Source organism: Oncorhynchus tshawytscha, linkage group LG07 (genome assembly GCF_018296145.1).
Source record: "Oncorhynchus tshawytscha isolate Ot180627B linkage group LG07, Otsh_v2.0, whole genome shotgun sequence".
Taxonomy (NCBI): Eukaryota; Metazoa; Chordata; class Actinopteri; order Salmoniformes; family Salmonidae; genus Oncorhynchus; species Oncorhynchus tshawytscha.
In genome coordinates, this window is record NC_056435.1 from 3,364,812 (window position 1) to 3,389,516 (window position 24,705).

Genomic DNA, 24,705 nt, shown 5'->3' on the forward strand with positions numbered 1-24,705 from the left:
TTGGCTGAGGCCCATTGCAAGATGGCTGCAGTGACTTGCTGTCACTTTCATTCTGTACAGAACTATTGATGGCAGACAATCTGCTGCTCTCAACCTAGACAATAACCCCTCTTGCTTTAGGACTATAGGGCTGTATAGGTGGATGGAGGGAGCTGGCAATACTACCATTACACTATGGGCATACTGTAAGACTTGAACACTTGACTTGACCCAAAAGCCTAAGCTATCATGAGGATGATATAACAGATGTGTAGAACATGTAACTACCCCACCTAGCAGTTTCCATAATGCCTGTATAATAACAGTTAATTGACTATCTTTATTTTTCACACGTGTTGGACGTTACATCAGCTCTGTGGTGGGCAGAACTCAGACAGGGCTGAAAGGGACAGATCGCAGCAGGAACAATTACTGATCTTTGCCATATGAGTGTTGAATGCATGTGAGAAAAACACTTTCCATTTTTGCCAGCTACCTCACCCCCTGCCATTCAGTTGAGTGTAGGACTGTGTCCCAAAACCAATAGTCTATAAAAGCTCCCTAATGCCTCATCCTCTCCATCTGCACTGAGATGAAAAACTGGATGACAGGTGAAAGCTACTTCCTGGTAATCTTCCAGGATAGTGCTTTCACCCAGTCTTTGTTTTCACATAAAATATGAAAGGAGGCAAGGAAAGGCAACCACTTCAGACTATTGGACACCTTTGGTCAGAGATCTTGGCTCTCTGTGATCTTTGTCATAATCTTCGCCCAAGGCTTAAACAAAAACAGGCTTCAGCCTACTTAAGATCATCCAGTTGTTTCCTAACTCTAAAAAGGTACCAGGTACAGTAGGCTGGTCTACACTCAATCCCCTTGTTCCCATACTCATTATGAACCCCTCCTGGCACATCCAAGCGATCACCGCGTTTGATCTGCACTCTAAAAAGATACATTAGATGCTCTTTTCCATTTTTCTGCAGCGCTTTTGTGTTTGTGTAAGAATATTTAACAGTAGACAAAAGGTGACTTATCAATTATTCATTCACCATCAAGGCCCAGGCTGGCATTCTGAAAGGAGCTGACATTTCAGACTTTCCACCAACATCTGCAAAATTATATCCTTTCCATTGTAAGTCAATGAAGTAGAGTCATCGCCCCCATAAAAGGCAGTAAATTGCCTTGTCACTATAATAAGGCCATTTTTATACAACCTTCACTCTCTCCACTGCCTGCTGCTATGAAGGGACTGAATGTGCAGCACTATCGCTTTTCAGTTCACTGCTTTTGTCTTTCAATGGCTGGCATATGCATGTCCTTTAGAATGATAGAAATAAGGACTAGACAGAGGAACCAGGAAGTAGTCTAGATATGGAAGCCAACATTGGGAGTTTCATTCGGCTACTTCCTGAAGAACTGAAACTTAATTCTAATTCCCAGACAACTCTGCTATCACTTCTTGCGGAGGTGAAAACATGTCTGGAAATCAGCATAATCTGTCAGTTCAAGACGTGGGGTATTATTCACCTCCCATGCATTGAAAACAGAGCCCGTCTGGATTGAGCACCAGCCAGGAGAACAGCACAGTGAGGAACTGTCATGCAGAAACAACCACCATTGAACCCCGGCCACAGTCTCTGCTTTAGTGAAACCGTAGAGACTGACTACTAGTTAAGATCCTCATCAGTTCTTTATGCAGAACAGAACAGAGATCCAGTGCTATTCTAATCAGGGGCAGACAGGTAACATTTAGCCTCTGCTGTCTCTGTCTAGTGGGCAGGCCACCACCACTGGCTGCTCCCGAGCTTTGTCCTCATGTAAATGTCTACGAGATGTCATTCTCTCTCCAAATGTCATCCCTCGCTTCTGCACAAACAAAAGGAAGGAAGGAGGAAGCGTTCAGCCCCATCCGTCCGACTACGTATCCCCACGCTCTGCTCTGACTGGGTGTCCGCCCGGCGATCAAATCTCCCACAAATCCGTTGTCTCTGTGGACCTGTGAGGCTTTATGATTCAGACCGCTTTGTTTGTTATAATGGTGTTGGGAGTGGAGGCTGCTGTGGTGGTGTGTTGTTGGGGAAACAGTAGAACTAGCCTCTGTGAGCTGAATAGATTCATTGTTACACCCGAGTTGTATCCGTTTTTCTGTTTTCACTGCTCTTAAAATGGCATCTTCTCTTTATGATACAGAGAGATGATTGAATAGATTTCACTAGACAGGCAACTCCAGTCTTGGATGGACGCAGTGTGTGCAGGTGTTTATTCCAGCCCAGCTCTAATGCACCTGAACTAACTAAACCTGGCCTAAACTGGCAACCATGATGAGATGATATTTGAATCAAGTGTGCCAGTCAGTGAAGGGTTGGAACAAAACTATCCCAACTGAGAATCAAACCATCAAAGGGTTAAATGACGCTCCCATTCGTCAGACACATACTGTACTCCTCCACGATGGCTTCGATCACAGCCAAAACCTATTCTCTCTTCACTCTCTCCCTTCAGCCCAAACCTGGATTACTGTGAAACAATGAGGCTGTGGGCAGGACAGACACAATGGTGGAATTAACGTGGGGGGACTTACCGCCAGCTTATGCCAAGACAAAAGGTGGGCACAACCGTCAAAGGTTTCTAGCCATTTGAATACCCCCCCATCCCTCTCTTCACATAAAGGAAGCTTTGTCACATGGACCTTCCACAATAGAATGGGCTTCGCTCAGGCCAGATACGCCACATTGCCAACAGAACACTAGGACGCAACCTCACCTGATGGTGCTGAAACCTGTGGAACAACAGGGCCAGTTGTACCTACAGTTGGTAGCTGTGTTGAGAGGTGCAATGACTGAGGGGTTATACTGTAGGCAATGTTCCTTCAAAGACATTTCAGCACTGAGCAAATTTCAGGTCTGCTGAGCGCAAACTTGAACATTGTGAAAATTCAGTGCAACTTCCAGCGCGTTCACTGTGAACATTGAAGCAATACACGCTTTAAGTTACACTTTTAACAGTGGTTAATTAGGCAACTGTGGCTATTTGATCATAAATGTAGGCCTACCAGAGTGGCCTACCAACAAAAACAAGAGAATTGCATCCCATAACATTTTAACATGGAAATAGCTGTTCCATTATTCAACCTACAGTAGAAGGTGGTGTTCAATGTAGACCTACATTCCATGACTTTTGAAAAAACAAAACATGCCTTGACAATTAACATGTTTATTCACTTGTCCTTCCAACAAGGTGATTGAAAATGAGTTTGATGCAAGAAATCACTTTACAAAATAAAATTCATTATTAATCCCATACCATTATTACAGAGAATAATGGTAGCCATAATGGTAGCCTATTCAAGACAACACTGCCCCTTTACCACAGAAAAGAAGCTCTACCTGACTTGCTGTGAAAAGATGACAAGAAATGTAAACGTTGTGCTCGTAGGAAGCGACCACACCCCCATTGTTGACAAGAAATGTAAACGTTGTGCTCTTGTAGGAAGCAACCACACCCCCATTGTTGACAAGAAATGTAAACGTTGTGCTCTTGTAGGAAGCAACCACACCCCCATTGTTGACAAGAAATGTAAACGTTGTGCTCTTGTAGGAAGCAACCACACCCCCATTGTTGACAAGAAATGTAAACGTTGTGCTCTTGTAGGAAGCAACCACACCCCCATTGTTGACAAGAAATGTAAACGTTGTGCTCTTGTAGGAAGCAACCACACCCCCATTGTTGACAAGAAATGTAAACGTTGTGCTCTTGTAGGAAGCAACCACACCCCCATTGTTGACAAGAAATGTAAACGTTGTGCTCTTGTAGGAAGCAACCACACCCCCATTGTTGACAAGAAATGTAAACGTTGTGCTCTTGTAGGAAGCAACCACACCCCCATTGTTGACAAGAAATGTAAACGTTGTGCTCTTGTAGGAAGCAACCACACCCCCATTGTTGACAAGAAATGTAAACGTTGTGCTCTTGTAGGAAGCGACCACACCCCCATTGTTGACAAGAAATGTAAACGTTGTGCTCTTGTAGGAAGCGACCACACCCCCATTGTTGACAAGAAATGTAAACGTTGTGCTCTTGTAGGAAGCAACCACACCCCCATTGTTGACAAGAAATGTAAACGTTGTGCTCTTGTAGGAAGCAACCACACCCCCATTGTTGACAAGAAATGTAAACGTTGTGCTCTTGTAGGAAGCAACCACACCCCCATTGTTGACAAGAAATGTAAACGTTGTGCTCTTGTAGGAAGCAACCACACCCCCATTGTTGACAAGAAATGTAAACGTTGTGCTCTTGTAGGAAGCAACCACACCCCCATTGTTGACAAGAAATGTAAACGTTGTGCTCTTGTAGGAAGCAACCACACCCCCATTGTTGACAAGAAATGTAAACGTTGTGCTCTTGTAGGAAGCAACCACACCCCCATTGTTGACAAGAAATGTAAACGTTGTGCTCTTGTAGGAAGCAACCACACCCCCATTGTTGACAAGAAATGTAAACGTTGTGCTCTTGTAGGAAGCAACCACACCCCCATTGTTGACAAGAAATGTAAACGTTGTGCTCTTGTAGGAAGCAACCACACCCCCATTGTTGACAAGAAATGTAAACGTTGTGCTCTTGTAGGAAGCAACCACACCCCCATTGTTGACAAGAAATTTAAACGTTGTGCTCTTGTAGGAAGCAACCACACCCCCATTGTTGACAAGAAATGTAAACGTTGTGCTCTTGTAGGAAGCAACCACACCCCCATTGTTGACAAGAAATGTAAACGTTGTGCTCTTGTAGGAAGCAACCACACCCCCATTGTTGACAAGAAATTAGCTATAACTGGGCCAATAACTCACTAACTAGCAAATCATTTTAACAAAATGTACAAAGGTCTCTCGCTTTAAAAAATATGTTTTTTTAAATGCATCTACTCGTGACTGCTCATGATGTAAACACAGTACAGTTCAAAGTGAATGGCACAGATCCAAATAATGGCAATGGTTATTTTCATATAGTGCATTCGGATAGTACTCAGACCCCTTGACTTTTTCCACATGTTACGTTACAGCCTTATCAATTTCAATCTACATATACACACACCACATAATGACAAATAACCTTAAATATCAACAGGGCAATAACCTTAAGCACACAGCCAAGACAACGCAGGAGTGGCTCTGAATGTCCTTGAGTGGCCCAGCCAGAGCCTGGACTTGAACCCGATCGAACATCTCTGGAGAGACGTGAAAATAGCCGTGCAGCAACGTTCCCCATCCAACCTGACAGAGCTTGAGAGGATCTGCAGAGAAGAATGGGAGAAACTCCCCGAATACAGGTGTGCCAAGCTTGTAGTGTCATACTCAAGAAGACTTGAGGTTGTAATCACTGCCAACGGTGTGTCAACAAAGTACTGAGTAAAGGATCTGAATACTTACATAAATGTGATTGTTTTTTTATTTTCAATATATTAGCAACAACTTTAAAAAAAACTGTTTTTGCTTTGTCATTATGGGGTATTGTGTGTGTAGATTGATGAAGGGAAAAAAACAATTGCATAGTTTTTATAATAAGGCTGTAACGTAACAAAAAAGGGGTCTGAATACTTTCCAAAGGCACAGCTCCTCTTCTGTCCTAACTTGTTGCCCCAGAAGACTAAATAAAGTAGTGCTAACCGGAATAATGTCTTAGAATGAATGCATTAGTCATCTAGTTAACGTCTGTAAAGTTGTCTGATTCGTTTAGGGATTGGGAGAAAATGCACAATAACAGAGAGTTTGTTCTCGTACAAAATGTCATCAGTTTGACCGGTTTTAAGAAAATGAAAAGCCGAGAAAACAATGAAACACATTTCTGATAAGACAGTTGATTTTGGTGCATATTTTGTGGTTGAAATACTGTCTGCTGGCATAACAGTGTCAAAGGTAACCTGTTACAGTCATCTTCACATTTTCTCAGGAATTCCTTCAACATCTCTTATTTCTCCACTCCTGTTCCCGAGACAAAACTAACATTTGTTGTATTATTTCACTGCAACAAATGTAGAATTCCACAGCAGTTATTATATTACTGTACATGTCAGAGGGCCTACAGTCAGCGTCCAGAGTTCAGGTACTATTCCATTTAACCTATAACTTAAATGAGGAATATTCTGTTTGTTCTTGGATACAGGGATACTCGTGAGCGAGATATCAAAAGGTGCATGTAAACAGCTCATCCCAAATAAGACCTAAAGCGAGATATGAGCTACTGTCCGGAATACTGTTCGCATGGAAACGTGGTCACCGTCACTATTCCTGGACTGTTTATAGTAGATCTCCACCTGAATCTACCACTAACAGGTATCCAATGATAACGGTCTGATACATTTGAAGTGAAAAGTGACAGCACTTTGCAGGTCAAAGGCTACATCACATTTAGGTCATTAAAGCAGACGCTGTTATTCAGAGGCAACTTACAGCCAGTGCTTTCAAGACAGGTAAAAACAACACGTCAGTCAGCGCAAGTATTCAGATACACACGAGATACAGTTTACAGTTTAATTCAGAGACAAGTTGAGAAGAGTGAGAGAGACAAAGAGGTAATAAATAGAGGATATGGGAGGGAGGTTTTCACTGAACAATAGACTTAAGGAGTGCATAACACACTTCAGTCAATTTCATTTAAATACATAAATTACAGACATAATATAGAATCTGAAATAGTTAGATAAGTAGTTTACATTAGTGTTCATCATTTGAATCAATATTGCATTGGAATATTTGACCTATTTTAAACTGAAGAGCCTGCCAGAGATGTAAGCTGATATCATGGAATAGTTTCCCCAAGGCACATTTCATGATATTAATTTGAGACGCTACGGTTAGTTTCTGTACAAATCATAGGTGACAAAGAAGTAGAAAAGCAAAAGTAGAAATTCAGTGTTTTCAGGAAAGCATTAAAATAGAAAGTCCATTATCCGGTAAAATAACAGAAACAAACAAGAAATAGGTCATCCAGAATACTTCAAATCATCATCAGAAAGCTACAAAAATCACCTGAAAACATTCCAGTCTTGGATTGCTAAGGTTTCCATGGAAACATGCAGAATGAGCTAGAGGTTATGCTGTTCTGTGTGTTGGCCATAGGTTCCTACAAGGCTCAGAGGAATGGGCAGGGAGATGCTCCAGAGTAGGGTAAGAGGGTGGGGGTGTTGAGGAGCTTGGCAGCAGGGTAATGGAGGCAGTGACAAAATCATCATCTGTCAAAATTGTCTGGGTTGCATCTCAATAGTCTACCGTGGCTACCTTTCCTCGTCTTTCATCTGCATAAAACTGGACAGGTGGAAGGAAATCACTTTGTAGGCACTAGGGACCTACTGCACATATCAGTGCAGATCAGCAAAGATGAGAAGAGCAAACCAGGTATCTTCACTAGTGTGATTGTTCCAGCCTCTTTCCAATCCCAGATCAACACAGAGGTCGGAGGTCCATGCCGCAGCCAATAGTCTTCCAGAGTGATTCAGGGACGCTATGTTGCATTTTCATTGGCTATTTTGACTTTGGACCACACCCAGTCTCTTACAACAGTGACAGATCAGTGTTCCACAGTGTTACGTCAGATAGCTTTGTGGTTAACAATTTTGGTCCAGTCACGATGGAGCCCGAACCCAACCATGTTGATGTGATGTCACCTGAGTATTCACAGGTTGGTCTCGTCCCAGGTGGGGTCATTCATGTTCTTCAGGACTCTCCTCAGGATCTTCTCCAGCTCCTTCCTGGCTTTCTGCTCTTCATCCAGGGTCCTCCTCATCATCTTGTTGTCCTGTTTGGGGGGGAACAAAGATGGCCGCTGGATCTTAGAAAAGTGTCTAAAATCGCACATGCCTGGAATGAACAGAGCTCTGGTTCTGGGATGTATATGCTTAGAGTTGTCATAGAGAGCCTCTAATTGATTCATTATGATGCTGATGCTGTATGACTGACATGCTATTTGATGTGACGGCTTCAGAGAATGCTAAAACGTGCCAACTCTCCTGAACACTCACCTGTTTCAGCTCCTGCACTTCATCCTTCAGCCCATACACCGTGTCTACTAGAGTCCTAAGGCAGACAGACATGAAAGTTAACCAACCCAACCACAGCTCACCATTATCAATAAACCCCATTAGGGAACATATAAACTTCTGAATGTGTGAAGTGAAGAGTTCTCCCAATCTAACGCACTGGTAGTTCAGGGAGGAATGTAGTGCTTACTTCTCCTCGATGACAGTCTGTCCGTTGCTCTTGGTCTCCTCCACGATGATCTTCTCCTCCTCAGGGAAGAGCATGTGCAGACCTGACTTCTCTCTGGATCCTGATTGGTAAAACAAGACCGTCAGCAGAGCACATTGGTCGATGGACGGGATAACTTATTGACTGATTGAGGGAGGCTGACCTTTCCATAGGAGGTTTGAAACACTAAGGCTGTAGCTCAATAGTTCAAACTAGCCTCTTCTCCTTGTGTGCTGTCCCCCCTGATCACAGTCCTTTATAGTAGCCCTTTCAGTTATCAGCGGCAATGAAGGAAAAGACGACAAGGAGGCCATTTTAGAGTATTAGGACACAGCCCAAACCAGATTCAGATACGCGGCCTGTCAAAGGGGTCCTGTGGAAGGATCAGGACAGGTGTGGGTAGAGGAGGAGAACTTGACCTGGCAAATCAAGTCTCCCTCATCTACCATTTATCCATACAGGAGATTCCATTGAGATTCAATATCGCTGTTCTCCAAGAGAGATCTAAGCTATGACAGCAGCATATTAACTCATCATTTTAATGATTGTAACATGACACCAGGTCCTTTGAAGCCGTTAATAGTTGAGAACAGAAGGGAGGCTGAGGAGCAGTTATTCCCTTTGTACACCGAAGTCTTTTGGAGGGGAGAAGGAGGTGTGTGCGTGTATACTACCGTTAAAAAGTTTGGGGTCACTTAGAAAAGTCCTTGTTTTTAACTTCAAATTGAGCAGAAATACAGTGTAGACATTGTTAATGTTGTAAATGAATATTGTAGCCGGAAACGGCTGATTTTTTATGGAATATCTACAGAGGCCCGTTATCAGCAACCATCAATCGTGTTCCAATGGCAAGTTGTGTTAGCTAATCCAAGTTTATCATTTTTAAAAGGCTAATTGAGCATTAGAAAACCCTTTTGCAATTATGTTAGCACAGCTAAAACTGTTCTGATTAAAGAAGCAATAGAAAACTCATCTTCTTTAGGCTAGTTGAGTATCTGGAGCATCAGCATGCGGGTTTGATTACAGGCTCAAAGGGCCAGAAACAAATGACTTTCTTCTGAAACTCGTCAGTCTATTTTTGTGAGAAATTAAGGCTATTCCATGGGAGAAATTGCCAAGAAACTGAAGATCTCGTACAGCGCTGTGTACTACTCCCTTCACAGAACAGTGCAAACTGGCTCTAACCAGTAGTGCATGCATGAATACACACAGTGCCTTGCAAAAGTATTTTGTTGCCTTACAACCTGGAAGTAAAATAAAAATCTATTTCCCAGTCCCTGCCGATGAAAAACATCCCCACAGCATGATGCTGCCGCCACCATGCTTCACTGTGGGGATGGTGTTCTCAAGGTGATGAGAAGTGTTGGGTTTGCACCAGACATAGCGTTTTCCTTGATAGCCAAAAAGCTCAATTTTAGTGTCATCTGACCAGAGTACCTTCTTCCATATGTTTGGGGAGTCTCCCACATGCCTTTTGGCAAACATATATTTTTCTTTTAAGCAAAGGCTTTTTTCTGGACACACTTCCATAAAGCCTAACTCTGTGGAGTGTACGGCTTTAAAGTGATCCAATGGACAGATACTCCAATCTCCGCTGTGGTGCTTTGTAGTTCCTTCAGGGTTATTTTTGGTCTCTTTGTTTCCTCTCTGATTAAATGCCCTCCTTGCCTGGTCTGTGAGTTTTGGTGGGCAGCCCTCTTTTGACAGGTTTGTTGTGGTGCCATATTCTTTCCATTTTTTAATAATAGATTTAATGGTGCTCCGTGGGATTTTCAAAGTTTCAGATATTTTTTATAACCCAACCCTGATCTGTACTTCTCCACAACTTTGTCCCCAACCTGTTTGGAGAGCTCCTTGGTCTTCATAGTTCCACTTGCTTGGTGGTGCCCCTTGCTTAGTGGTGTTGCAGACTCTGGAACCTTTCAGAACAGGTGTATGTATACTGAGATCATGTGACCCTTAGATTGCACACAGGTGGACTTTAACTAATTATGTGACTTCTGAAGGTAATTGGTTGCACCAGATCTCATTTAGGGGCTTCATAGCAAAAAGGGGGTGAATACATATGCACGCACCACTTTTTTGTGTATGTCCAATACATGAAACATTTGCGTACTGAATGTGGCCTAGCCAGCAATGGGGTTCCAAAACTACGATGAAAGAAAGTCATATTTCAAAATAAAATTGTTTATTAAAAAAGGTGTGGGGGAGCGGGATATATGGGAGGAGCGACTGTAGCTCTTACGAGAAACGGAGGAGGTCCTGTAACTACTGGCGGTCCAAATACTGTCATAATCCGAGTCCTCTGATAGGTCAGACCAGGGCTCGGTCCCTCTGGACAGGCTGCTACGGCAACCTATAGTGTCCACACTGGACCGGTCAACTGGCTCGGCCAGCACGTGGTTATGCATCAAATCAGTACCCTGCCATGCTGGAACGAGGAGGGGGGGTGGATCAAACCATACGGAACGAGGAGGGGGAGTGGATCAAACCATAATAAATCGGTTGAGGTGGGTTGTGGAGAGAGGGATCCATAATAATAGGACAAATAATATACAGGTATATTTAAAATGAGGAGGGATGTTGGGGTTATGGATGTAAATATATATATATTTTTAAAAGGAGAGGACACAAAAGACAAACCAAAAGGAGGAGGAACAGAGCAGAGAATAACAGAATGCAAAGGGGATGAGGGGAGAGAAAAGAAACAGGAGAGAACATAGTTAGGAGACAACACTGAACTATGAGTAGCAATAGACTAAAAGGACAGTTGAATCTAAACAGCTATACTCTAAAGAGCATTTATCCAGAACCTGTGAAGTCTTAGAACTAATCTGGACATGGTTCATGTTAGTACAGAAATAAAAGACAGGCTTCAGAGGAGAAGTCAAATGACACCAAAGACTAGTTGGTATTGGTTGAAGTATTGAGTCTCTGACAGGTTGTGTGTTTGCAGCGTAGTCTTACTTGAGTTGAGTGTCTGCCGTGTTTTGGCGCTGGTGCAGTAGGCCTCGATCACTTTCAGGATCTGGGCATCCTCCTCCAGAGCTGCAGTACTCTTCCTGGTAGCAAAGTCCTCATCTGAAGCTTTCCTCTCAGGCTTACGTTTAGGCAGCAGCTTCTTCATACTCTTAGGACTTTTACTCAGATCCTAGAGAGGGAGATAAAAAGAGGAAGAGAGAGGCTCTCTTAGAACCCTAGAGGTGGGCTATTTTATTGATAAAGGCTTCATCTCTAGAAACTGTGCTAGCTATTACTGTTTGGAACCTATTCCCTCTTAGACAAAAGGCCCAGGACCATACCTCTTTATAGCAGAGTGCTGCCGAGGGCTTAAGTGGGGGCGCGGGGCGGAGGCAGCTGAGGCTCCAGGGTTTGGGGGTGCTGGGGGGCTCCAGGGGACCCCACATGGGGGGGGTTTGAGGGACCCCGTGGGAAGAGGGGTGGGGTAGGGTGTGGTAAGCAGGGCCCGCAGATACACCCCTACTCTCTGAGTGTCTGGAGGGGGTCAGGGGATGGGACGGGAGCTGGGGGAGAGAGAAGAAATTTAAGACTGGTACAAAAAAAAAATAATAAAAAAAAAAAGTATATCATATGTACAGTGGGAAGGTGGTAACCGATTAATCGTTATGGCCGATTAATTAGGGCCAATTTCAGGTTTCATAAATCGGTTATCTGCCTTTTTGGACGCCGATTAAATTGCAATCCACAAGGAAACTGCGTGGCAGGCTAACCACCTGTTACACGAGCGCAGTGTCAAAAGGAGCCAAGGTAAGTTACTAGCTAGCATTAAACTTATCTAAAAAAAAAAAAAAAAAAAAAAACTTCACATAATCACTAGTTAACCAAGTAATATCAACCATGTGTAGTTAACTAGCTTGCCCTGCGTTGCATATAATCAATACGGTGCCTGTTCATTTATTATCGACTCACAGCCTACTTCAACTTCGCCAAACGGGTGATGATTTAACAAAAGCGCATTCAAGATAAAAGCACATTCGTTGCACAAATGTACCCAACCATAAAACATCAATGCCTTTCTTAAAATCAATACACAGAAGTATATATTTTTTTAAACCTGCATATTTAGTTCAAATAAATGCATGTTAGCAGGCAATATTAACTTGTGAAATTGTGTCACTTTTCTTGCGTTCAGTGCAAGCAGAGTCAGGGTATATGCAACAGTTTGGCTGCCTGGCTCGTTGAGAACTGTGTTTCTTCCTAACAAAGACGGTAATTAATTTGCCAGAATTTTACATAATTATGACATAACATTGAAGGCTGTGCAATGTAACAGCAATATTTAGACTTAGGGATGCCACCTGTTAGATAAAATACAGAATGGTTCTGTATTTCACTGAAAGAATAAATGTTTTGTTTTCTAAATGATAGTTTCCAGATTTGACCATTATTAAAGCATCGTATTTCTGTGTGTTTATTATAATTAAGTCTATGATTTGATATAGCAGTCTGACTGAGCGGTGGTAGGCAGCAGCGGGTTCGGAAGCATTCAAACAGAACTTTACTGCATTTTGCAAGCCGCTCTTAGCAATGCTTGAGGCAAAGCGCAATTTATGACTTCAAGCCTATCAACTCCCGAGATTAGGCTGGCAATACTGAAGTGCCAATAAGAACATCCAATAGTCAAAGGTATATGAAATACAAATGGTATAGAGAAATAGTCGACGCGTCATAATTCCTATAACTACAACCCAAAACTTCTTAACTGGGAATATTGAACCACCAGCTTTCATATGTTCTCATGTTCTGAGCAAGGAACTTAAACGTTAGCTTTTTTACATGGAACATATTGCACTTTTACTTTCTTCTCCAACACTTTGTTTTTGCATTATTTAAACCAAATTGAACATGTTTCATTATTTATTTGAGACTATATAGATTTTATTTATGTACTAAGTTAAAATAAAATGGTTCATTGTTCATTCAGTATTGTTGTAATTGTCATTATTATAAATATATATTACCATAATTACCATCATAAGAAAAAAAATCCTCCAATAAATCGGTTTCGGTATCAGCGTTGAAAAACCATAATCGGTCGACCTCTAGTAATAACCAGTTGTAAATACGAGTTGGATGCATTCAAGTGCTTTGAACTCGTTGAGAATCGCTGCCTGGCTAACGGGCAAACAATCTGCTTCAACCATAAATTAAAAGAACAGCTAGCAAGCTTGTAAACAAATTATTGTGTTCAAAAACTATATTAATAGATTATTTAGAAAAAAAGTAATGTTTTATTGTTGCATTGAACTGCCGAAAAAGCTATTACAGAGGTAATTTCCTCAGTATGTAACATCAAAGTTCAACATGTGGGAGAGGTCTGTGATGATAGACGAGTTTCCCACTAAGGGGGGCATTCAGATGGATATTTCCCAGTGGTATGGTCATATTTACAAATTTACAAGATGTTATGAATGCAGCATTATCTTTCCCATTCATTTGAGATTTAAACCTATAAATATCCTAATCCATGTACCTGGATCTACACAAGAAAAATGTCAGACAAATGTCGATACCTATCCCTTTAACTGACAGTCAGACTGGAGAGGTTGGGGGTGTTACCGTGTGGCAGGGGACAGACTGGGGCTTGGCGGTGGGTGTGGTCATGATCACGGAGGGGGCGTTTCTGATCTGAGTGTGTCTCGACAGATGCTCCACCCACTCCTGCAAATCCTGCTGGTTGTTACACACCACCTGCATCCGCTCACACGTACTGCCTGTAACACACACACACACAAAGTCTTGTTTAACTAACCTTGTGGGGACCCAATTTATTCCCATTCAAAATTATATTTTGCCGAACCCCTAACCTCAACCCCTTCTAGAAATAGCCTTTTTCCTTCGGATCCCCACAAGTATAGTTAAATATGTCCACACACACACATTAATGTAACACACACACACACACACACATAAACATCCTTAATTTGAGATGTTTAAACTCCACTAGTAAAATAACTGTTAACGTACCTGATATTTCGAAAGCGTTTTTGACCAACTCACAATCTTCTATCCTTGAGATAAGCATTCCTGTCAATGGCAGCTTATCCTTTAAAGCAAATCAATAAACAAGTTACACAAACCTTTAGTGTTTACACACTTAAGGGCACTATAAAATCAGTTAAGATTTTTGCCTGATTCAGTTTCTTCCCTTTTTTTTGTTGGGAAAAAAAACCCCAAAGCATTTGATGTTCTAAGTCCGTAACAATGCTTAAACCACATCAGGAGACCACTTGGTCTGGGGGAAAATTTGATTTTTTAAATTAGATTTTTGGGTGTAATTACCCTTAACTGCTCACTAGCCAGAGATAGTTGTTTGGTTAGGATGCTTCTGTAGCACTCATGTGATTGCAAATTCTGCAAAACAAATGGCCACTGGATTGATCCAAATAGTCATGATATTCTGCCAGGTAGGCATATGCTACCTTGTAGTTAAATGGTCAAATACAAAAAAAATCCCTCCAAATTTTTTCTGGTTGCTAAAATTCCAAGTAAACCTAATTTCAGTTTGTGACAAAACAAGCAATGTGTAGAGAGTCATTGTACCATCTAAACCGCTGTGAAATACATTTTCTATAACCAACAATATTGTATTTTCAGCTGTTTGAAGCTGGTGTACAAAACCCAAAGTAAAAAATAAAAATTAAAACTTAACGGGAAGCATAGAAATAGCACACATAGAACAGATATACCTCTTCTTAGACATGCTTTCAATGAGATAGAAATGTGAGTTATAGATATGTCCATGTGAATTTGGTTGGGTCACGCAAAAAGTCACATATTGTAGCTTTAACATTTAACTGAGAAGGTTTTTGGGAAAGCCTACCATCAACCAGAAGACAGTTGGCAAAACATTAGCGATTATGCTAACGACTACAATAAGGTGGTAGACAAACACGCACACAGGCATTCCTGTGCCGTTGCCTCTTCAGAAAGTTGAAGGAAAATATGAATCACTGATGCATTTTATTTATGTCATGATAATCTTGGGCGAATGAATAACTTTCAAAACATTTAGTGGATTTTCTACTAAGTTCAATACATTTTTGAATATAGTTGATATTCGTTTTAACGTCTTGATTTCAGGATTCCGTCATGTTCTCCACAAAGCAGAATCTAATCTACAGGGCCCTAAATACTAACAAAGGACAGAGCGAGAATGAGAGAGAGATCCCGACCTGGTAGATGAATCCACTCATTCTGGAGCTGGCAGACAGCAGTAGGAGAACATTTGGGAACAGCAGGAGGTAGCGTTCACTCTTCTCCTAAAGAAGACAAGCACACACTGTTAAGACGTTCCTGGGTGTAGATTATAGATGCGCGTCTTACCTCTGATCCGTGTGTGTGGCAGAGTGTGTGTGACATGTACAGGACAGGGCCCAGGGTTCTGATGTCATCTCCCTCCCAGCGTCTGATCGTCTCAGTTAGAATCTGCAGCTCCAGCTCCTTACGTTTCCTCACCTCCTGACACTGGGCCTGAAGCCATGGAGACACAAACACACACAAATAAAAGGAAGTTGTTTTAAAGTATTGAATCCCAATCAATGTGAGAGAGACAGTGAGAGAGAAACACACACACATGGAAGATCCAGGCTGCATAGAAGCCCAAGCCAGGGCACCAAGCCACAGAACAGCAGAGCCAAATCCGGGAGCTCAGAGCCAGGCTAAAGCTTTCCCTCAGCCCAGGATTAGCAAAACTGCACTGCCTGCACACATCAACAAGACAGAGACTATTTAACATGTGAATTTAACCCTGAATAACACTGGATTCCATATACGCTCGTGCTCAAACGTTTGGGGTCACTTAGAAATGTCCTTGTTTTTTTGAAAAGCACATTTTTTGTCCATTAAAATAACAAAATTGATCAGAAATACAGTGCATACATTGTTAATGTTGTAAATGACTATTGTAGCTGGAAACAGCTGATTTTTAATGGAATATCTACAGAGGCCCATTATCAGCAACTCGTGTTCCAATGGCATGTTGTGTTAGCTAATCCAAGTTTATCATTTTAAAAGGCTAATTCATCATTAGAAAACCCTTTTGCAATTATGTTAGCACAGCTTAAAACTGTTAGGCTGATTGTATCTGAAGCATCAGCATGTGTGGGTTCGATTACAGGCTCAAAATGGCCAGAAACAAAACTTTTTTCTGAAACTTGTCAGTCTATTCTGGCAGCTTCATTAAATAGTACCTGCCAAACACCAGTCTCAACATCAACAGTGAAGAGGCGACTCCGGGCTGCTGGTCTTCTAGGCAGAGTTGAAAAAAAAAAGCCATATCTCAGACTAGCTAATAAAAACAAAAGATTAAGATGGGCAAAAAAAAACCCACTGACACTGGACAGAGGAACTCTGCCTAGAAGGTCAGCATCCCCGAGTCACCTCTTCACTGTTGACGTTGAGACGAGTGTTTTGCAGGTACTATTTAATGAAGCTGCCAGTTGAGGACTTGTGAGGCATTTGTTTCTCAAACTAGACACTAATGTACTTGTCCTCTTGCTCAGTTGTGCACCAGGGCCTCCCACTCCTCTTTCTATTCTGGTTAGAGCCGTTTATGCTGTTCTGTGAAGGGAGTAGAACACTGCGTTGATCTTCAGTTCTTCATCTTCAGTTTCTTGGCAATTTCTCACAAGGAATAGCCTTCATGTCTCAGAACAAAAATAGACTGATGAGTTCCAGAAGGAAGTTTTGTTTCAAGCCATTTTGAGCCTGTAATCGAACCCACAAATGCTGATGCTCCAGATACTCAGCTAGTCTAAAGAAGGCCAGTTTTATTGCTTCTTTAATCAGCCTAACAGTTTTAAGCTGTGCTAACATAATTGCAAAAGGGTTCTCTAATGATCAATTAGCCTTTTAAAATGATCAACTTGGATTAGCTGACATTGTGCCATTGCGACACAGGAGTGATGGTTGCTGATAATTGGCTTCTGTACGCCTATGTAGGCATTCCATTAAAATGTATGTACTGATAAAAAAATAAACTGTTTCCAGCTACAATAGTCATTTACAATATTAACAATGTCTACACTGTATTTCTGATCAATTTTATGTCATTTTAAAATGGACAAAAAAAGATGCTTTTCTTTAAAAAATAAAGACATTTCTAAGTGACCCCAAACTTTTGAACGGTAGTGTACATCATCAACAAGAGACATGCAGTGTTGAAGGGTTACATTTACATAAGTCATTAAAGCGAGACAGGGACGGTGTAAGTCCAACTTACAGAGAGGCTTTTGAAGGAGGTCAAACACTTCTGGATGTCTGGTCGATCAGGATGATGCCCCTGATGAAGAAGAGGGGGACGTTTGATTCATCAGAAGATCACAGGTCTAACAGTCAATATAGTCTACACCTACACAACAAAAAGCATAGTAGTGAAAAAACCTAAAAAGTATGAAATTACACATATGGAATCCTGAAGTAACCAAAAAAAAAGTGTTAAATGTAAATATATTTGATATCATTCAAAGTAGCCACCCAGTGCCTTGATGACAGCTTTGAACACTCTTGGTATTCTCTCAACCAGCTTCATGAGGAATGGAATGCATTTCAATTAACAGGTGTGCCTTGTTAAAGGTTAATTTGTGGATTTTCTTTCCTTCTTAATGCGTTTGAGCCAATCAGTTGTGTTGTGACAAGGTAGGGGTGGTATACAGAAGAAAGACCAAGTCCATATTATGGCAAGAACAGCTTAAATAAGCAAAGAGAAACAACAGTCCATCATTACTTGCAGACATGAAGGTCAGTCAATCCAGAACATTTCAAGAACTTTGAAAGTTTCTTCAAGTGCAGTCGCAAAAACCATCAAGCGCTATGATGAAACTGGCTCTCATCAGTACAGTCACAGGAAAAGAAGACCAAAAGTTACATCTGCTGCAGAGGATGTTCATTAGAGTTACCCGCCTCAGAAATTGCAGCCCAAATAAATGCTTCAGAGTTCAAGTAACAGACACATCTCAACATCAACTGTTACGAGGACACTGCGTTAAATCAGGCCTTCATGGTCAAATTGCTGCAAAGAAACCACTACTAAAGGACACCAATAAAAAGGAGACTTGCTTGGGACAAGAAACACGAGCAATGGACATTAGTCCGGTGGAAATCTGTGCTTTGGTCTGATGAGTCCAAATTCTGGTTGCAACCTCCGTGTCTTTGTAAGATGCAGTGAGATGCAGAGTAGGTGAACGGATGATCTCCGCACGTGTGGTTCCCACCGTGAAGCATGGAGGAGGTGGTGTGATGGTGCTTTGCTGGTGACACTGTCTGTGATTTATGTACAATTCAAGGAACACTTAACCAGCATGGCTACCACAGGATTCTGCAGCGATGCGCCATCCCATCTGGTCTTTCGCTTAGTGGGAATCTCATTTGTGTTTCAACAATGACCCAAAACACACCTCCACGCTGTGTAAGGGCTATTTGACCAAGAAGGTGAGTGATGGAGTGCTGCATCAGATTACCTGGCATCCACAATCACCTGACCTCAACACAATTGAGATTGTTTGGGATGAGTTGGACCGCTGAGTGAAGGAAAAGCAGCCAACAAATGCTCAGCATATGTGGGAACTTTTTCAAGTCTGTGGGAAAAGCATTCCAGGTGACTCATGAAGCTGGTTGAGAGAATGCCAACAGTGTGCAAAGCGATCATTAAGGCAAAGGGTGGCGACTTTGAAGAATCTCAAATATATTTAGATTTGTTTAACACTTTTTTGGTTACTACATGATTCCATATGGGTTATTTAATAGTTTGTGTCTTCACTATTATTCTACTTTGCGGAAAGTTGTAAAAAGAAAAACCCTGGAATGAGTGTTTCCAAAAACGTTTGACTGGTACTGTATATTTACAAAAAATATATATGGGAGATTGGAAATGATGCAGACAATTCCATTGACGGAAGCTACAATCTGTCTGTAATATTAAACCTGTTCTAGACCCTAAAAAAATAAATACTAAATAACCAGACGGTCTCCCTCTCACCTCCATGTGTCTCTCCAGTTCCTTCAGCAGTGTAGGGTATTTGTCCAGCCTCATGAAGGGTTTACTGAGACCAGTGGTGAGGGTCAGGATACCTGGACTACTGGCTCCCTTCCCCTCCATAAACTCCCCCAGCTCCTCACTGTAACACACAGCGACATACTAAACTCTCCCAGCTCCTCACTGAAACACACAGCTCCTCACTGAAACACACAGCTCCTCACTGAAACACACAGCTCCTCACTGAAACACACAGCTCCTCACTGAAACACACAGCTCCTCACTGAAACACACAGCTCCTCACTGAAACACACAGCGACATACTAAACCCACCAGCTCCTCACTGAAACACACAAAATACTTTGCAGATATTGTAACTGAAAATAGTCCGCTATCATTTTGACAGTCAACCCGGTGTCATAAAATCACACGATGGATTTGGTTACACACACACACGTGCACACACACATTTACTTGACGTGCACACACACTTACCTGTGTTCTGTGAGGATGTTGACAGCTGAGGGGTGGTTGGAGCAGTAGGCCATGTAGAGAGCCTTCATCTGGGGCAGCAGGTTGAGGAAGAAGCCCCCTACTCTCTGCTGGCTCTCTGGAAGCCTACACACACACACACAATGTGCTCACCACCACAGCACTACCAGAGTCTACCAGTAGGTGTCAGTGTGACCTGTATAAACATCATGTTGATATAGATATATATATATATATATATGTATGTATGTACATGTAAGGAATAGTGCTCCCTCCCACACAGCGGGTTTTAAGGTGTGGTTTTAGATCCTATTGGCAGACAGGACATGGTCTATTTCAGAGCTGATTCATATTTTCAGTTTGCATGATGATTACGGGCACCCATTTGGTACATCCATGTATTGATGAGATACATTTGGTCAATGCTGGACTGATCGTGTGTGTGTGTGTATGTGTGTGTGCGCTCGGGGACTCACCTGGTACATTCCTCGTAGGACTGAACCAACATCAGCTGGAAGGTAGAGATGTCCTCCAGATTCCCCAGGATGTGACTGACGTCTGCACTGCTCAACCTGGAGACAGAGGGAGACGGTGTGGGGAAAGCTGGAGCGATATGGTTGGGGTACAGTAAGGTTCATAGTATGCTCAAATCAGACTCTCACACACACACACGACAAATACACACACACAGCCATGTGAACACAAACACTCACTTGTCTGTGGGTTGCAGTGAGTGCAGGTATGAGGTCAGCAGGCTTTGGAGCTCCTTGGAATACTCGGTCTCGGTCTCTAGAATGTTCTGGAGCACCTGGACGGAGAGAACAGGGGGGTTAGGAGAGGATGTTGATGGATAGACAGACAGGCAGGCGGACAGAGATACTGAACTCAGACACCCCCACAGAGGAGACCCACCCTCTCTCCTCCTAACCCCCCGTTGACAGAATGGGGCCAGGGAGGCCGCCCATTCTGCTTCCTGAAGCCGGTCCTCTTCACTGCATTTTTGAAGAACTTTTTTTTTTTTTTTTTTTTGTCTTTAAGTTTCATATGAGGAGCCCATTAGACAGAGAAACCAGAGGACAGAAATAAACTGCTATCCTTTTCTCATCAAATACTGACCTCTTCAGTCCATGTCATTACTGGATAGGTTCAGAGCAGGCTTTAGGAAGGATGCAGAGATGGATGGAGAAGGTGGAGTGTTTAAGTTGGCTTTAACCCATCTAACATCCACTAATGGCGGACAGCCAGATAACTCCTGATGTTGTGGGGCTCATATTTCAACTCTCAAACTCATTTGGATCTTGTAACACAAGATAACTTAACACTGTGATGAGGTTACCTTCAAGTCTTCATAAAGACTAGTACTGAACTATTCACTTCATTCCCCATATCATAATGTTGATTGATTGATTTGTATCAGATTGCTCCATGTGGATCTTAATGTATTAGTGTCCATTGGGACAATACATCTACTCTCCTCAGATCTACTCTCCTCTCCTGACAGTTTCTCCCATGTCTTGAATAGTCCTCTCCTTTGTCTTGAATAGTTGATATCTCCCTCCCTCTGCTTCTCTTCTCTCAGCACCAAAATAAACAGAGGGCCTCCAGGATGCTTTGCAATGTGCTTCCATCACCGTCACGGCAGCAGGACAGTCCCTGTGAACTATCACTGACCCAGACACCAACACACCATAGTGACAGTGTGCTACCACTAGATAGAAACGGAGCAGCCAGTCACAGGGCCTTGAGGCACAGCTGGCCCAGCAGCCAGTCAGACGGAAGAAACAACCTACATTACTGCACACAAACACGTGGCAGGCAAAAGCCTCAATTCTAAAACCCTCGTGGTATTTCAGATCTCAGTGCAGTAGGTCATGTAGGTTCTCACCAGGTTATAGTAGGTCTTGCTGACAGCTGGTGTGTCAAAGCCTTTCACAGGGTTTTTGAGGGTGCCAGACTTAGGAGACACTGGGTTGTCTGTGTGGTTGGTGGTGGGGGAGAAGAGAGAGAGAGAAAGTGTAGAGTACAAGTAGGACAGAGAGTAGGACAGAAACATGAAGTCATTAATTTTATAATAGAGTTTAAAGCAATGTTATCCGGCAGGGAAAGATGCTGTCTTCATTTAGCTAACGACCAGACCAGAGGCTTTCTATGAACTACAGAGAAATGGGGACACATTCATGTTACTATGTTTTAGTAGCTAACCCTTGGGGCAGAGATAGCATACAGAATGGAGAGAGAACAACATGACACACAGCAAAGGAACAAAAACTGTGGCTCGCTCTCTCGCTCTCTGCAGCCAGAGACAGAGGGCATGTTCACGTGTGACTGATTGGATACAGAAAGGGAGTGGGTTACCACCGTGAGCTTATAGAGAAATGGCAATTAGTTTGATGCATAGTTCATCATGTGTAGGTAGGTAGTAGGCCAACAGAGGGAAGCACTGGGAGCTGTTTGGTGTGTTTGGGGAAGTCCCACCTACAGGCTCAGATAAGGAATGTCCTGTCTTTGTTTAACCACGCAGTTTCCTTCCTCTCCGTTATAATGCACAATAGCTACATTAATAGTGCAATCACTGTGCACAAAGAGTTTATACATCTACTATACATTTCTGTATGTGATCTGATAGAACACTTAGTGTTGCAGATAGAAATATAGTGTGTAGAACAAACTCAGAGCTCTACTCTGCATTACATTTCTATCTAATGATTTGCACATTGCAGTCCATTGAATAAGCTGGAGTAGAGCCATGTCTTGGTGAGCTTAGTATTGGCAACACGTTCCTTCACTCTGTAATTCCTCTTTTAAAAGATGCACTACGAATAAATTGCACCGCTATTTCCTAGTTTCTCAAATTCTAATAATTCTCCTAATTTCAGTTTATGCGACAAAAGCACGTATAGTGTAGAGAATCAATATTGTATTTTCGGCTCTTTGAAGCTGGTGTACAAAAACTAAAGTAGAAGACGCAAAAACTAAACTTAAGAACAGGAAGCATGGAAATAGCGCACATAGAACATATCTAGCACTTAGACTTGATTTCAGTGAGAATGACTGATCAATAAATAACATTTCTATGTGAATTTGGTTTGGACACCCAAAAAGTTACATATTGCAGTTTTAAATGATTCTCTTCATGATCATTCTCTTTGGCCAGCAGCATACCACCCTATATTGCTGTGAATGCGTAGGTGTTCTCAGTCAGCATGAAATGGGTATTTGATGTATAGCCATTAAAAACAGCAGAGGATATTCCCTAGAGACACACATTAAATACGGTGTGTAAATCACACCAGCTATCAACAGCCTGCTTTAGCTGCGTGATTAGGAGGTACAGTCAGCTATATGGGGGGACCACTATCAGATATCATCAACACAGGAGATATTTCTCTGAGAGTTATACAGTTGTAATAGAGCCGCTATAGATGATTATAAAGTTGTTATAGAGATGCATACGCCTAATGTTCATACTAGCCAATACAAACTTTGATCCCTACTTAATATTCAATTCAAGCCGCCCAATCACTGACACCCACCGCTGCCTTTGACCTCCTTGACATAGTTGCTAGGGAACCAGCCCTTGTTGCCGTTGAACGAGCCCTCCCACCAGCCGCCGTCTTCCTGGCGCGACACACTGATCATGTCACCCTTGTTGAAGGACAGCTCGTCTTCATTGGTCTGCTGGAAGGTGAACTTGGCCCTCACCAGTACCCGCTGCCCACCGCTCTCCGACATGTCCTAGTGGGGAGGAAAGAGGGAGCGACAGAGGAAGGGAACAGAGGAGCAGGAGAGGAGAGAAATTAAGAGGGAGAGAAAAAGAAGAGATTGATTAAGTAAGGATGGAGCAAAAACAAATGGAGACCGAAAACAACCCCAAGCTGCAGGTGAGAACCACCTCAAATGGTTCATTCTAGTCGTGTTGGTTTCTGTGGTTGTGTTGGGTTCTATGACTCACCAGGCTGCGGTACTGGTTGTGGAGGAGCTTGGAGGAGCGCCCGCGGGGAGACTGAGTGTTCAGAGAGTCAAACGACTTGATTCGTAACGAGGATGAGTGATGCGCACACACAGAGTCACTGCCCACTCCTATGTCTGTGGAGGAGAGAGAGATGGATGAGGACACACACAGAGTCACTGCCCACTCCTGTCTGTGGAGGAGAGAGAGAGGGATGAGGGGACACACACACACACAGAGTCACTGCCCACTCCTATGTCTGTGGAGGAGAGAGAGAGGGATGAGGGGGACACACACACACACACACAGAGTCACTGACCCACAGAGTTCTATGTCTGTGGAGGAGAGAGAGAGGGATGAGGGGACACACACACACACACACACACTCCTGTCACACAGAGTCACTGCCCACTCCTATGTCTGTGGAGGAGAGAGAGAGGGATGAGGGGACACACACACACACACAGAGTCACTGCCCACTCCTATGTCTGTGGAGGAGAGAGGGATGAGGACACACACACATTAGCCTCGGCGGGGCAGTCAACAACCGGATGATCCGGTTATCAGGGGAAATGGAAGAGAGCCTGTGACGAGACTTCCGCTTTCGGATGTTAACAAGGCGTCACTCCATCTTAACTCTCCCCCACATTTACTGGATTGGTTGAAGAGAGCAGAAGAGAACCTCCCCTGACAGAATGTGGGGGGGGATCTAGTTTCAGGAGTTTATTTTACGCCTGCTACTTTAGGTTCAACACACATTAATGTGAGTGAAGAACACAACATGCTGCAACGTGCACCCATCATTCTACACAGACACACACACAGGCCTAATAACACACAACGCCCACTCTGATAGAGACTAGAGGTGACATCTGGGACTTCACAGGTATGGCTTTGCATAGAAAACAGGAAACCTTCCATGAATCACCCCAGACACACTTCTGTCTTAGTCCACTTACCCTCGGTGGCTTTGGCCAGTGCCACCAGAGAGTTGAGCACCTTGGTGAAGTTCAGTCCCTGGAGAAGGTCATTGACCTCAAATGGCTGAGAAG

At 42.8% G+C, this 24,705-nt stretch overlaps 1 protein-coding gene across 2 annotated transcripts in view; it reads right to left on the reverse strand.

Moving 5' to 3' along the window:
• Window positions 1-6,489: 6,489 nt before the first annotated feature.
• The window catches only part of LOC112237974 (rho guanine nucleotide exchange factor 7), a 30,105-nt gene continuing 11,889 nt past the window's right edge, over window positions 6,490-24,705 (reverse strand). The window contains exons 3-21 of one of the 2 annotated variants that reach the window (XM_042323877.1): window positions 24,613-24,697; window positions 23,657-23,790; window positions 23,238-23,439; window positions 21,590-21,678; window positions 20,418-20,512; window positions 20,181-20,276; window positions 19,708-19,830; window positions 19,216-19,354; window positions 17,461-17,520; window positions 15,564-15,710; window positions 15,413-15,499; window positions 14,205-14,283; window positions 13,797-13,951; window positions 11,519-11,740; window positions 11,184-11,367; window positions 10,462-10,647; window positions 8,199-8,298; window positions 7,991-8,045; window positions 6,490-7,767 (exon numbers count right to left, since the gene is read on the reverse strand). In XM_042323877.1, the coding sequence (XP_042179811.1) occupies window positions 7,645-7,767; window positions 7,991-8,045; window positions 8,199-8,298; window positions 10,462-10,647; window positions 11,184-11,367; window positions 11,519-11,740; window positions 13,797-13,951; window positions 14,205-14,283; window positions 15,413-15,499; window positions 15,564-15,710; window positions 17,461-17,520; window positions 19,216-19,354; window positions 19,708-19,830; window positions 20,181-20,276; window positions 20,418-20,512; window positions 21,590-21,678; window positions 23,238-23,439; window positions 23,657-23,790; window positions 24,613-24,697 (2,361 nt within the window). In that variant the 3' untranslated portion in view covers window positions 6,490-7,644. The remainder of the gene's footprint in view (window positions 7,768-7,990; window positions 8,046-8,198; window positions 8,299-10,461; window positions 10,648-11,183; window positions 11,368-11,518; window positions 11,741-13,796; window positions 13,952-14,204; window positions 14,284-15,412; window positions 15,500-15,563; window positions 15,711-17,460; window positions 17,521-19,215; window positions 19,355-19,707; window positions 19,831-20,180; window positions 20,277-20,417; window positions 20,513-21,589; window positions 21,679-23,237; window positions 23,440-23,656; window positions 23,791-24,612; window positions 24,698-24,705) is intronic. The other variant, XM_042323878.1, reaches the window with a different exon arrangement.